The sequence below is a fragment of the Falco rusticolus genome, chromosome 9, assembly GCF_015220075.1.
Source record: "Falco rusticolus isolate bFalRus1 chromosome 9, bFalRus1.pri, whole genome shotgun sequence".
Classification (NCBI taxonomy): Eukaryota; Metazoa; Chordata; class Aves; order Falconiformes; family Falconidae; genus Falco; species Falco rusticolus.
In genome coordinates, this window is record NC_051195.1 from 52447349 (window position 1) to 52461807 (window position 14459).

At 42.1% G+C, this 14459-nt stretch overlaps 1 protein-coding gene across 2 annotated transcripts; it reads left to right on the forward strand.

Annotated features, from left to right (window-relative positions):
* The first annotated feature begins 1994 nt into the window (after positions 1 to 1994).
* ZBTB43 (zinc finger and BTB domain containing 43) lies at positions 1995 to 13232 on the forward strand. Of its 2 annotated transcripts, XM_037400967.1 has the most exons (3): positions 1995 to 2147; positions 6364 to 7593; positions 11539 to 13232. In XM_037400967.1, exons 2-3 carry the CDS (start codon positions 6387 to 6389, stop codon positions 11553 to 11555), a joined length of 1224 nt encoding a protein of 407 aa, XP_037256864.1. In that variant the 5' UTR covers positions 1995 to 2147; positions 6364 to 6386; the 3' UTR covers positions 11556 to 13232. The 2 variants fall into 2 exon arrangements, with proteins under 2 accessions (XP_037256864.1, XP_037256863.1); XM_037400966.1 differs by lacking the exon at positions 11539 to 13232 and having other exon boundaries at positions 6364 to 9907.
* Positions 13233 to 14459: the final 1227 nt, after the last annotated feature.

Genomic DNA, 14459 nt, shown 5'->3' on the forward strand with positions numbered 1-14459 from the left:
CTTTCACAGCTCCTACCTGCCTTGCTAGAGACTTGAAGTTTGACTCAGCTCTAAGACGTTTTCTCATGGCCAGTACAGCAACAACACGCAGTACTTTGGGGCCAGTTCCTGAACCATTTCTTTCCTCAATTCAACTATTTCATCATTAAACAAATTCTACAAATAATATTGTTCTAAACCTCACATTGAAATATTTTAGAAAGGAAGGAAAAACTGGAAAATATGCACTTTACTAAGATGTATCATATTTGTCCACTCATATGTATCTCTCACATACCAGTAGATTGAGGGCAGGCCAAAAATAGTTTTCCTCTGCCAATACATAAATGGCACCTCCTACAGTGTATATACAGAAACATCATTCTCTTTTACACAAAACAATTTATTAACAATGATTTCATTAGAGATGAGCTTGCTACACATTAATCTTGTGCTGCATTTCTACACGTGGAGTTCTGGCTGAGTGATTCTTGGTTCTAGATCATCAGGAAATGAGAAAGGTGAATGCCACATTAATCCAAAGAAACGGGCCTGAAGAATGTGAAAAACATGTATTTAGAATGTAGGGAGATGGCGTTACAGGGGATTCAGTCCCTCCATACAGATATGCATTAAGTCCCACTCAGAAAATTACAGGAAGTACTTAAAGAGTTGTAAGAAGAAGTCTTTAACATTAAAATAAAGACATGTATTTTAATAAACAGAAAAATAATGCCTGAAGGCATACTAAGACAACTAGTAATGTGGTAAAAGTAAATTTAAACATAAAATTTTCTCGTGGATAAATTCCTACAAGATTGCATAATTTGTTACCCTTCCCTGCAAAGCACATTAACTTGCCAAGGGGAGGAAAAAAAAAAAAAAAAAAAAAAAGCTGGACTGTGGAAGATTATTATTCTGTTCCAAAACCTATCTCCTTTGTTCATTTTCAAGGGATTGGATTGCATTTGTTTGGTGAAATGTGTAAAGTAACCTGCTTTTGATGCCTTGTTGGACTGTGCCTCTTTTCTTATGTAACACAAACAACTTGTTTTAGAGATCTGGTGCTCATTGAAGGCTTAATGCTTTCCATATTGTTCGTAAGAAATTATAGTACATGCATTAGTCTCAGCCTTGTAGCAGTATTTTTCAACAACTAAGAAACTTTGCTGAAATGATAATGCTCCCTTTAGTTGCCACTACCGAACGTTAGCTCGGCTCTGTCTCTGCAGCACTGGATTGCCCCCAGCAGCGGAGCCCCCCAGCGGCGGGGCAGGCCGGCTGCCCCCGCTGCCTCCCACCGCCCCCGGGCCGGCACTGGGACGCCGCCCGGTGCTGGCAGCCCCGCTGAAGACGTGACACCGCAGTGGACAGTCAGTTACTTCTGCTCCAGGGAGTTACAAGGCCGTTCGTCTCCCCCTGGGCGGCCCGGCAGCGCTGCCCTTCCGAGAGGCCGGCGCTCCTGCTCCCCTTGTGTTGCCGTTCGTGGTAGCACCTGGCCCTGTCTCCCGGCCGTTACCGGCGGGGCTCGCTCCGGCTCCCCGCGAAGACCCCAGGCCGCAGGCAGCGCTCACGGCAGCCCCACTGCCAGCGAGGACAACGACCGGCCCCCGCGCCATGGGAAGCACGGGCCCGGGCCGGGGAGGGCCCCAGGGCGCTCTCCCAGCAGAGCGGCCTTTCACTGGGAACGGCCGCGGCCCAGCTGCCTGCCTGCCTGCCCGCCCGCCCACCCGCGGCGGAAAGGCGCGGACACCTGCGGGGTGCGAGAGCGCCGCCGTCCCCGCAGCCGCCCGGGCGGTGGCGAATGGTCCCGCAAGGCCCCGGCCCGGTGGCGAAGGACCCCGCTCCCGGGCCGGGGAGGCTGCATGCGGCACCGCGCAGGAAGGCGGCGCCAGCAGGGGGCGCCGGCGCTGCTCCGGGTAAGAGCCGCCCGGCGGGGTAGGGGCGGGGCGTCCCCCGCGGCCCTGCCCCACCGCGGCCCCTCGCGGGCAGGAAGCAGCAGGGCCGAGCCGGGCCGCCACGTGAGCGGGATGCGGAAGTTGTGCGCAGGAAGGGCGGGCTGCCTGCTTCCGGCGGCGGCCGGGCTGGGGCGCGGAGGCAGTGCCGGCTGCACCGAGCGCTGGGGCCGGGGTCGCATCCCGCTATGCGAGACGCTCAGAGGCCCGCAGGTGAGACGTCGCATGCCCGTGGCCCGCGGGAGGCCGCGCTGCCGCCGGGGCCGGTTCCGTGGGCCCCCTCCGGGGCGGGGCGGCGAGCGAGGCCTTCCCTCGCCCCGCCGCGCTTGGGGGCCCCCGCGCCGCTTTCTTGGCCGCCGCGGCTCTGCCCGGCGGAGCGAGGAGCCGCGGGCGGTGGTGGGGAGGCCAGTGCTGGCTCCGGGCTGCTGCGGGCGGAGCCGATTGGCGGGGTCGGCCGCCGCGGGGGCCTGGCCTGGCTGGGCCCGCGGCCCGGGGCAGTCAGTAGCGCCGCCCGGGCAGGGCCTCACCGGTGCGGCCAGGGCTGCCGCATTCTGAGGTGCTGCCGTGGCAAATGTCGGAGATTAATTTCTGCCGAAGCCTTACGTATGGAGAACTGAAGTAACTACTTGCTTGCACGTGGTTTTATTTTTCAGCAAGCCATACGTGCCTTTCATGTTGTACTTCATGTTGCAGCATGGAGACTGATTTTTTTTTTTTTTGGTTGACTAAAAGAGAAGGACTTTGTTCTCTGTGGGCTGGGATAAGGAGAATGCAGAAACAGAACAGGTTTTAAAGGGAGGAAAAACAAAGTTTTCTTGACACGTATGGCTTTACCAATAGAAAATGTTTTACCTACGTTTTGATGGCTTTGCTTTTCATGAGAACTTAAAATGTATAAAAGTCTGCTTCCACCTGCCGTCGTTTCTGGGGTGGCATGCCGAGTCCTTGCTGAAAGGTGGCAGTTTAGACTAGCAGTAATTATATAAGGTCTATAGATGCTTCTCTTTAAATTTCAATTGAGCGTATCCTGAAGGCTCATCTTTTTTGTAGGCAAGTATTGAAAAATAGTAGTCCTAAAACTGAGAATATTCTGAAAGGAGGTAAAGAACTGTGCATTAAAAAAAAATCCATTTGTTTAAAAGAAGCAGATATTTTATAATGTATACTAGATATAAGGTTACTGTTTCAAATAAATAACGTTGTCAAGCTGTTTTAAGCAATATGTTAAGAGAAATTAACAACTGAGCTGGGAGGCATAGTATTCTGTTACTGGCTGGAAGAATCCTGGTAGCTGATGTGGTCTCGTGAGGTGGATTGGTTGTATGGGTACAGAGCAGGACTGATGGGTTGAGGAAGAAAACTCTGAGGAGTGCTGAAGACAGTAAATTTAAAGGTGGTTGTCAGCTGTTATGTAGGTGACAACTTGAAGATGATCAACCAAACTGCAAGCTTTTCAAAGATTTCTTTTCCAAGGAAAGTAATTTAGAAACAGCAGATTTTTAATATTCCATTTGATTTACTAAATTAAGGAACAGTCAGACCATTGAACTGTTTATATTGCCAATCATACAGATTGTTCTTGGACTAGCTAAAAGTGGCTGTATGACAGCTAGGTTATAAATGTAGTAGTATTCAATCCAAATTTCACCTTTACAGTTGAGGTGTGACAGTTTGTGGAAATTCACTTCTGGGGAATTGATTACTGTCCTAGACTTTTTATTTCATGTGAAAGGTGGGGAAATGGTACTATTTGCTGTTTTGCACCTTCATGTGAAGTTTCCATACACTTCTGGGGATACATCTCAAGAAGCCTGTTCAAGGATATGCATCATCATTTCTAGTTTGTCAAATATTTAAAGCAAGCTCTGAGAACTCTCTGGGGAGCAACGCTTTGTGATGTAAAGTGCTTTCCTCTTTCATACATTGTTAGTCAAAGCACTTGAAAGTAGCAGTGTGCTAGATTTGCAACTTCTGGGCTGTTTCCTCAGCTGATGTACCTTGGTTACTGTCTCAGCAGAATGCAACTACTCGCCCATGATTTATGTGAAGCAGTCAAAGGAAAACTACTTCGTACCACCAAGTGTTTTAAAAACCAAAACTTAAATGTTGATGGATCCTCATCTTGAATCTGAGGATCCCAAGGTAGCTGGTAAACACCTCAAGTTAAACACTTGTTTCACCAGTAAAAGTTACCTTTTATGAAAATGTAAAAATGAATGTGATCGTATACAGCAAGTTATGGTGGTCAACTGCAAAATTTTCAGTCATTTGACTGTCTTCCAGTGGGAGCTTTATTCATTGCTTTCAGTTCCTCCCACTAACCAGCACTGGAAATTAGCGTAAGATTTGAAGAAGGAAGGAAACTGTGGTCAAAAAGGTACCTTTTTTTCTTTTGACTATGTTGCTGCGATTATTTTTGTTTACAAATGGGTTTCATAAATAACAGGTTATTCTTCCCAGTCTGTTTTCTTCAGAGACCTTCATAAGAAAGTCAGATTGCTAACATGCTTCTAGTGAAAAATAAAAAGGAATTTTAAAAGCCGTTTCTTCACAGTTTTGCAGAAGATGACAGTTTCAATGTTTACAAGGAGGTTAGGCTCGTATTTATTGAAAAGTCTGGATGGCTTTCAAACTCCCATGCTCTCTTTTCTATGGAAAACCTGTTCACCTTTATGTAAAATAACAGTGAATAGTCTGTGTTCATCTCTGCTCCATGCGCTTGTCACCCTTTTCTGGCTCTGAAATTTTGGAGATAGAACACTTGAGTTTTTGGATGGGGAGGGGCTGGGTTGAGTTGTTAAGAATATGAGTCGGGAGACTGATCAGAATGGTAAGGAAGGGATTATGTAACCATAAGCTGTTGATTAAACATTGAGTGATTTACATAATCACTCCACTGTAGTCTGCATTTTGTAAGCAAACACTGCTGCTTTTTCTGCACTTAGGAGTCATACATTTGTGCTGATGTGTCAGCATTTTAACACAGAGCACCAAATGAACAGTTGTCTGCTGATGGTTACATAACTGTATGGAAAGTACTATGGTTATTGTACAGGTTTTCTGTAGCAAGGATTCACAACCATATTTTCTTGATTCCATATTTCCATAGAAGTGCTTTCACTTCAATCCTCCAAGTTTTTGTAATGCAAATTATATTTTTGCACTATATTAACAAAGTGCTTTAAATTCTGGGCATATATGCTATCTGCTAATTTAATAAGTATTCGTTCTCAGGTGTACAGTCCCATCTGTTAAAACTTTGACACTTGCCCACTTATGAGAAACATAACTTGATGGAGGAAAACTGCTTGCTACTCAGTGGCTCTTCGGGAATTCCGTTGTGTCCTATTTACAGTTTATCAAATTGAAAATTGCGTAAGTTTAACTTAGGCATTTAATGGTGGTCTTTTGTAGTTGCATTTAAATTTCTGTCATTATTTTTAGTGATAATAACATGTAAATATCTCAAATTAAATTTAAAATTTAAATAGACATTTTAAAGAATTGTATTACTGCTTAAAAGACCATTAACTTTGTAGTAAGACATCTGGATCATGGGAGTAGAGAGACCTTAAGACTCTTGTGAACTCTTAGCCGAGCTTCTAGCATATAATTGTTGTGTTGTTACAAATACACAAGGTACATACAGAAAAAATCTGTACAGCAGAGGTGTTGCTTTCCTGATTAACATTTAAAATTCTGTAAGGTTTTCTTAAAGTAAGGAGTGTTTATAATAACATCTGGAAAATCACAGAATTAAAAGATTGGATTATAGTCCTGCAGCTGTACAAGATATTGCTATTCCACCTTTGAGTTAATAAAACAGGCAGACATCCCAGGAGAGTGACAAGCTTCATTCTCACTAGGGTTCTGTGTGTGTTGCCTTTGTCATTGTATGAATTGATATGCTGGCTTTTGAAAGCATTTAAAGTGGAATATTTCATAAGAGTACAGTCAGTCTGTATTGGGGGATTAGTGAGATGATTTTGTTGGCAATTGAAATGCACAATTTTTCATATGCTGTTATAAACACTGGGACATCCTGGAATTAGAACTGTACTGCTGTAATTTCATCAAATAACTTTTTTTCTTGTCCTAAACTCATGCTTGAAATGCTTAATCTATCTCAGCTCGGTAACATGCTGCTTGTAGCTCTGCTGTAGGTGATGAGTCCTCTTGGATAGAAGAAACACAGTGAAATGCACTGGCATAGCAATCAGTGGCCTCAGTACAACTTTCAGAAAAGAGAGAAATGAGGTGGGGTGGGAGAAATAGAAGTACAGCACTGACATAGGTTCCAGAAAATGTTGAGTTCCATATGAGTCTGCTTAAGTGTTACTTGTTAAAGAAAAAGAAAAAATGTAGAAGGAAATGCAAAGATTAATACTTTACTAAGCAGAATTTCTGATACGTTTTTTTTTTCTTGCAGCACAACACTAAATTTGTAATGAAATGGAGTCTGGGTCAAGCTCATTTCGAGTGGAATTTCCAGATTTTTCTAGCACCATTTTGCAGAAGTTAAACCAGCAGCGCCAGCAAGGACAATTATGCGATGTGTCTATTGTAGTTCAGGGCCATCTCTTCAGAGCCCATAAAGCTGTTCTTGCAGCTAGTTCACCTTATTTCTGTGATCAGGTTCTCCTAAAAAACAGCAAGCGAATAGTCCTGCCTGATGTGATGAATCCCAGAGTGTTTGAAAACATTCTTCTGTCTACCTATACAGGTCGGCTGGTAATGCCTGCTCCAGAAATTGTTAGTTATTTGACAGCAGCAAGTTTCCTTCAGATGTGGCATGTAGTCGACAAATGCACTGAAGTGCTAGAGGGGAACCCAACAGTGCTGTGTCAGAAGATGAATCATGGCAGTGATCACCAGTCCCCAAGCAGTAGTAATTACAATGGCCTCGTAGAAACCTTTGAACTTGGCTCTGGAGGACAGACGGAATTCCACAAAGTGCAGGAGCTAAGGGATGGCGAAAATGAAGAAGAGAGCTCTAAAGATGAACTGTCATGTCAACTGACAGAACATGAGTACCTTCCCAGTAATTCTTCAACAGAACATGATAGACTTAGCACTGGAATGACAAGTCAGGACGGTGAAGAAGGAACCAGTGATAGTGCAGAGTATCAGTATACCAGGCCTATGTATAGCAAACCCAGCATCATGTCTCACAAGCGGTGGATCCATGTGAAACCAGAAAGATTTGAACAAGACTGTGAAGGTGTTGATAATCCTTATGATGAACACCAAGTTTCTGAATCCATGAATGCCATTCAGGCAGATCATTCAATCCAGTCTTCAGGTGTTGAAGACTTTCATATAGGTGACAAAAAGATGGAAGCAGAATTTGATGAACAAGCAGATGAAAGTAATTATGATGAACAAGTTGACTTCTATGGCTCTTCTATGGAAGAATTTTCTGGTGAAAGGGCAGATGGAAATTTAGGTGCTCACAGACAGGATCTTATGATAGCAGCAGGCTACAGTGAAGGCATTGAAATGGCTGCAGGAATTAAAGAAGAAACATCTCTCACAGGATTCTCACATGCTGATAAGCTATATCCTTGTCAGTGTGGAAAGAGCTTTACACACAAAAGTCAGAGAGATCGGCATATGAGTATGCACCTTGGTCTTCGACCTTATGGCTGTGGTGTCTGTGGTAAGAAATTCAAAATGAAACACCATCTTGTAGGCCATATGAAAATTCATACAGGCATAAAACCATATGAGTGTAACATCTGTGGGAAAAGGTTTATGTGGCGGGACAGTTTTCATCGGCATGTGACCTCTTGTACCAAGTCATATCAGGCTTCTAAAGCTGAGCAGAGTACTACTGAGATGAACTAAGACATTAGTGCTTGCTTTGTTTAGTAGAGTATAATTATGCAAATAATGTCTGGTACTTGCTATTGTAAATTTTCAAAAAAACCCACCTTAAGTTGTAATTTAATGATTATGCTGGTATAAGCAGACCAAACTTTGTTTTCCACAGTATTATTCTAGGTGTTCAATGTGTGAAGTGCAAATGGTTAATCTGAAAGGTGCTTGCAGAATGAAGTCTGTAAGGTCTTTGTGACATTGATTGTAATCCAGCAGTATTTAGAAGTCCTGTTGTTATTCTGAGTCTTCTAAATTCAAAGTAAAACCCAGCTCTCAATTGACCCACATCCTGCAAATACATGAAGCAGGAATTCAGGTCGCCCTACTTAATGAAAAAAAGAACTAGGATGACCAAACCGGGTTATATGATTCACATTGTAATGGAAAAAATTGGAATTCCACTTCAGAATTCAGACTGGAGACTGCCAACATACTTAACATACATTATTAGACAGTCTACATTATTAAATGGCCTTTGCTGTATTGCTTAATGAAAGGCTGTGTTAATGTTAAAGATGGTTTGGCTTTCCTTTATCTGTCTTCCATTTCTTTAACCATCTTCACTAAAACAAACATTGTCTAATTTTGTGCCAATTTCTACTTAGAGTCTGTAAAGCATTTAAATATAGTTGAGCACTCTACAGACTTCAATCTGTGTTAAGTATAACTTTGTTCCTCAAGGTCTAATGCTGTATGACTCTTGGCTTGACTTGGTTGATTGCTACATCATGAGAGGTTCTAGAAATGTGTGTAATAAGCATGTCTTGTCAAGAAAAAAGACAAAAAAAGTTGCATTTGGAACTTACCCAAAATAATCAAACATAAACTATAGTTTTCTGATCAGATTTTTGTGGCTTACTACAGTAGCAAGTACCAAACTTTGTGGATTCACAATTTAACTTTTTATTGGTACAAAAACTTCTTTGAGAACTTCTACCTAGTTTTAGAAACCTGCTTTAGGAAAATTTAGTCATGAATAGGTATTTATACTTTTAATTCTTTACTCTTTGAATAGTGAGATCTATATAACAGAGTCTTGGTACTGAACTACTGTGACTGGTTACATGTGATCACAAGCAGCCAGAGTTTACTTCTTCAACTGAAGTTGCTTGTGGAAAAAAAGTAGAGAAAGTATGGTATTTGGATCTATTAATGGTACTGCAGAACATGGTACCATGCTCATGTCCAAAGTCTGGATTTTTGCTGAGAAAGCAGCACTTCTGCTTCGTTAGGGTGAGGATCTATATGCTGGGCTCTCATTCTTGGAGATAGAGGAGTGTTTGTAGTTCTGAGAGATGCTGCCAGCTCTGCAGGTAGAGTGAATGCATCAATTATAAAGGTGGCAACAGGATTTTTGGGGTTGAAGGCTTAATGCAGTCTTATGCAAAAGCAATTAACCCTTCTTTGTAGTTTACTAAAACGTATTATAAAAAGGAAAGAGCCTTTAGAGCATACACAGACTGTAATACAAACAGGTGATGTCCAAGTACACTGCTGGTAACATAGGGGAAAAAAAGTTAACCAGCATTGAAGGCCTAGGCCTGTCTGCCCCCAGTTTATGTATTAGATACTACAGTATGCAGGATAACGTGCTTAAACAGATGACCCTGTATGGTGAAGCAAAACCACACAAAGATAATTACTGTTTAGATGCTTTTTTTAACTCCCAGTTACAAATTGTCTTAAGATACAACTGAACTGTATCCTGAACGTGAATGTCTGGTACAAGTGGGGGTTTACTCAGTGGGCTGTAATTACTGTAACTTCTTTTCTGGCATTCTACTTATGAACTTCAATTTTTTTAAGAGGCTCTTAATTCTTAATCTTCTAATGCTTCAGATATTTTTCATATGGAATTTTGTTAGAACAGATATTCCCAAATATGATGAACCCATTGCTGGCAATGGGCATGAATGGTCAGCACCACAGAGTTCCTATTCTTAGCATTTAATTGAACTCTACAATATACTATGGTGGCCATATATAACCCTTGTAATCAAGGTAACTAAACAGGGATTTGCTCACTAACACTGTAGCTCGCTTAATGTATAGAAGCACTTTGTATTTAAAAAAAAAAAAACCAACAAAAAAACCGTAAAAATTTATAAGTATGTTTTTTAAACTTAGAAATTATATTCCCTTTATGGTTTGTTTCCACACTGCTAACACTGTCTTTTTTAATATTAAAAAAAATATAATAATGCTTGCCTGTTTACATGAGTGTAGAGGAAAGGGTTCTTGCGCTCAGTGGCCCTATTTTTCCATTCTCCAAGGCCTTACTCCATAACAGGGTGTCATTTCTGCAAGTACCATCATCACATTTGAGGGAAGGTATTCTCATACTCATTTCAAAAATGATCTTCTATATTATATTAGTTCTTAACCCCTTTCAAATTGTCACTTCAGTGTTGCATAAAAAGGTTAAGGGTGCCTCTTCCCATTTAACCATAAAAAAAGGCTGGTCAGAAACACAAGGCTGAAAACCACGGTCAAGCAAAAAATTGTTTCTCTTAAACCCAGACCATCCTACAGAGCTGCCAGCAAAACTGTTTCTTTTACCAGCTTGGAATGACTTTTATAGGGGACATTTCAAAGTTAAATATTACTCCTGTTTGCAGTTAGATTACTTTGAAATAAAGCTTTAACATAAAATGTACTGCGAGAGACACTTTAAAGGTTTTATAACAGGTCCAGTAGATCATATTATAGAACCGTGTCCTTTTTTTAATGACTTAACACAAATAGTAACTTTTTAATATTTGCCTATTACTGTTTTACCCCGTATTATGACATTGTCTTGAAAGTCCAACAAATGTTGCTCCACTGATTTTGTAGCACTTGACTTTCTGATGTTGATATACATGAAACCAATTGATTGCAGGAAAATACTGATATGATTGTCCTGAGATCTAGTTGAGAGGATTGATAATTTAAGGGAAGCTTGAGATACATGGCTAAAATACTTGCTTTTGCTGATCACAGGCAAAACATTTAACTTAGGGTGGTTTTCTTGAACTTAATTTATAACCCTTTGACAAACTTCTAATCACTGAATCAGGTATTGGGGGGAAAAAGATAACAAAAAATCACTTAAACACTTAAGAAAATGGCTTTCCTCCCCCTTCCTCAGGCTTAGCTTAAGTCTAACACCTCTCCTCCCTGCCTTTGTAGTCAGTTTCCCTGGTTTTCACTGAGAGTTGCACTCAGCCCATGCCAATTCTTTTAGCGAGGTGACAGATCACAGAGGAGGTTGGGCTCGTGCTGGCTTGTCTGACACTCTTCATTTCTTAGTGGGTGTCCTCTGCTGCTCTGGGCTGGTCAGTGTCACTGTTCATGGTGACAACAGGCCATAGTCCCTTCAGGGATGTGTCTGTTACAGCCTCAGTCTCCTGTGGGCCTCAGTTACTTCAGAGGCATGCCTGCTCTGGCATGGCTTAGATACAGGCCAAAGTCCCCTCAGAAGCGAATCTCCTCAGGCATGGAGTGTGTCCTTCTGTGAGAGTGTATCTGTACATGTCCTCAGTGTCTTCTCCATATGTTTTCCCGAGAGCAGCTCTTCAGTTTCTCCATATGTGTTTCCCCAGGAGTATTTTCTCCTTGTGCGTCTCCTTGCACCTCTTGCTAGCGGCTGCCACTCCTTACATTTGTTTAAGCAGAGGCACTGTACGTACCTCTGGTTGAAGTTTTGGTGTGCAGTGGATCATTTACATCCATTTTAACGCAGGCTGGAACCTGTTTTGACCAAGCACAGGACAGTTCGCAACCTCTGGCCACGTGTCACCCTCGCAGCCCCCTGCTACTGAAACCCTGCAATTCATGGCCAATAAAGTTGTACATAGTAAACCAAGATATGCAGATGCAGCTTCTGTCAAGCTTTTATCTTTGCTAATGGAGTGGTCTTGTTCAAGGTACGAGAAATTACTTCTTGTTTGTGGAAAGTAGGGAAGTGATCCATATATATATATATAAAATATGAATGCATATGTATATGATGAATTTCATTAATCTTCCCTTAAGCTTCATCATCTTTAATGATATGGCTTAGAAACATCTGTGCATTTTTATATTGCTTGCTGTTGGCTGTAGTAAAGTGAATGTCTTCTGAAAACACATACACACTGGAGGCTTTCAGAATTTCCTGCTACTTTGAAGCCATTCATTGTCCTATCAGTGGTAAGAAATGATACTTAATGTGGTAAGAAATTATATGCTTAATGATACTACAGCTAAGTTCCTTTTCATTCCATTTTGTAACTAAAATGTTAATTAGCATGAAATCTGTGTAACTGCCATCCTGAAAAATTCAACTATTAGCAGGGTGGGTTAAGATCTCTGCTTAGGTGTGTATCTGACCCTTTTGAGGGAGGAGGTTCCCATATCACACACCACTGCTGTTGGGGTTTTTTTGTTGTGTTGTTTTGTTTTTTTAAACATTACCTTGTTTGTTTTATGGGAGAGCAGGTAGACTCTAGAAGGTACTGTCAGTACAATTTTTGGTCATAGCTTTTTTCATCTGAGAGGTTTCTGGGGTTGAGAAACTTTGCCCTGTATCAAAAGCGAGGTGGATGACCAAAGGCTGATGTATTTGGTTTCTCATTGTAAAAAGAATGCTTGATGTCCCTGTATTATTGAGCCTGAAAGAATGGAGGCATGTTAGGTCTTGTAATCTCAACACTTCTGCTTTGGTGCCAGAAAGGTGACCCATCTCTGAATTATGACAGCCTACAGCAGTATACAGAGTATTTCGCTTTAACAGAATTAGAACCTTTCTCAAAACAACAAAGGAAAGTTGTTGGGTTTGTCATTTAAATACTTCATTGGATAGCTAGGTTTCTTTAGCTATAAGCTGTAAACTGTCAGTGCCCTAGGGGAAGATGCTGGAAAACAAAATGGTATATTTTTAATGTGATTAAATTGTAAGTTCTGATTTTTGCTTGAAGCCTGTGTCTGTCAATTGCTGCTCCTTTTTTTTATTCATGGGATTCCATATTTCTTCCAGAAATGTAACTGTTTATGCAAGTCACGTGAATCTTCCTTAATGAGCTATAAGTTTTTATTCTAAACAGGTCATTTATAATAGTAAATTTGCATATCTTGATATTTTGTGAGACGTTATGCCTGTATTGCAGAGATGGGATAGTTTTGTCTATAAATATTGCTGTCCTAATTGTACAGCATGGTTTTAATTTAATGTTACTGTTCAGTATTTTCTTCTTATAGAAGAGTCCCATGCCCCTTTTTTGTATAACATGTTTTAATAAATGTTATCTGTCAACTTTGTAAATGTTTTCTTAAGCTTGAATGAAAGGAATGCATGTCTAGTTCTAGTATTTAATATTTCACTTTTGCCAAAATGATAAATGCTCAAACAAAAGTACAAATCCAAAAGTTGTTGATATATAACTTTATTAAATATATAAAGAAAATGTGTATCTAGTACTGTGTCTTCTTGAAATACTGAGAACATGCCAGCCTAGCCTAAGAAAACACTAAGACCTGATTTTTATAACACAGTAAATTGATGAATTTGTGGAATCGGGCCCATTTCTGTAGTGCTTAGGTAATTAGTTCCCCTGTTAGCCCAGACTTATCAAACAGGTTTTATTATAACTGGGTTTTGCAGAACTGTGATCTCTACAGTTACAGTGCAGAATGTACAGGCAGATAGGAAAATTCCAGAATGTTCACTTCATAGCAGCAGCAACTGCATGTCCAAAAAGCCTTCAGGTAAATTTGAAATAGGGACATATAATGTGTCTAAGCATGAAAGAAAAAGTACTATGAAGCAGTAGTAAAGATTACGTTTCCATTATCTTGCTGTGAGGATTCCTCCTCTCCCTGACTAAATTTAGGTACTCCTGCTGAACAACTCACTGTGTCCAACCTCCATCTCTTCAGTCCGCATGGAACTGGCACAGCTGATGCTCCTTACTCAGCAGGCTAATGCTTGCTGTCTGAACAGAAAATGAGCTCGCTCTCACTTGAAGCGTATTCAGCTAATTCCTGGAGAAACCGGTATTTGTGTACCACACTTCTCAGTCTTTGGCAGCTTTAATGGAATATGGTACAAACAAATACATTTGCTATTGCTGTTGGTTACACTTACTGCACGCATCTAAGAACAAGCCCGAAGTATTCTGTCTGTTCAGAAGCAGTCGTTTGATTTTCTTTGGTATGTGTGAACAAACATCATTTCTGCGTCTGTAATTTAACTTTGTTATTTATGCCCTGGTCAGGATGCTCGCCTGGGCTGCTATTTTATCTGGTTACCATTCGATGTCTTAATTTCTGAGGGCTGTCTTCCACGTGTTTCATAGGGAGAGAAGGATGTACCTGCAGAAGAGACAACGTCATGTCCAAGGTTAGAGCGTGTGGCTGCGGCAGCGGTACCCGCTGGCACCAGCCTCCGGCACTGCCCGAGCTGCCCGGCGCAGCGCAGCCGCTGCCCTCCGCAAGCGGCAGCAGGGGCAGGGTGAGCTCCAGAGCTGCGCGCGCTGCTGCAGCCGCCCGCAGTGACGGGGCAGCGGCGGCGGTGAAGCGGGCGCGCAGTGCGCGTGGGGGCGGCGGGCGGGGGCTGGGGCGGCCCCCAGGCGCTGCTCACTCCGGGCCGGCCGCCCCCCGGGCGCGGGGCAGCAGCACGGCGGG

Excerpts from the sequence above, each read along its gene's own strand:
- ZBTB43 (XM_037400966.1), top strand. The coding sequence starts at position 6,387 with ATGGAGTCTGGGTCAAGCTCATTTCGAGTGGAATTTCCAGATTTTTCT.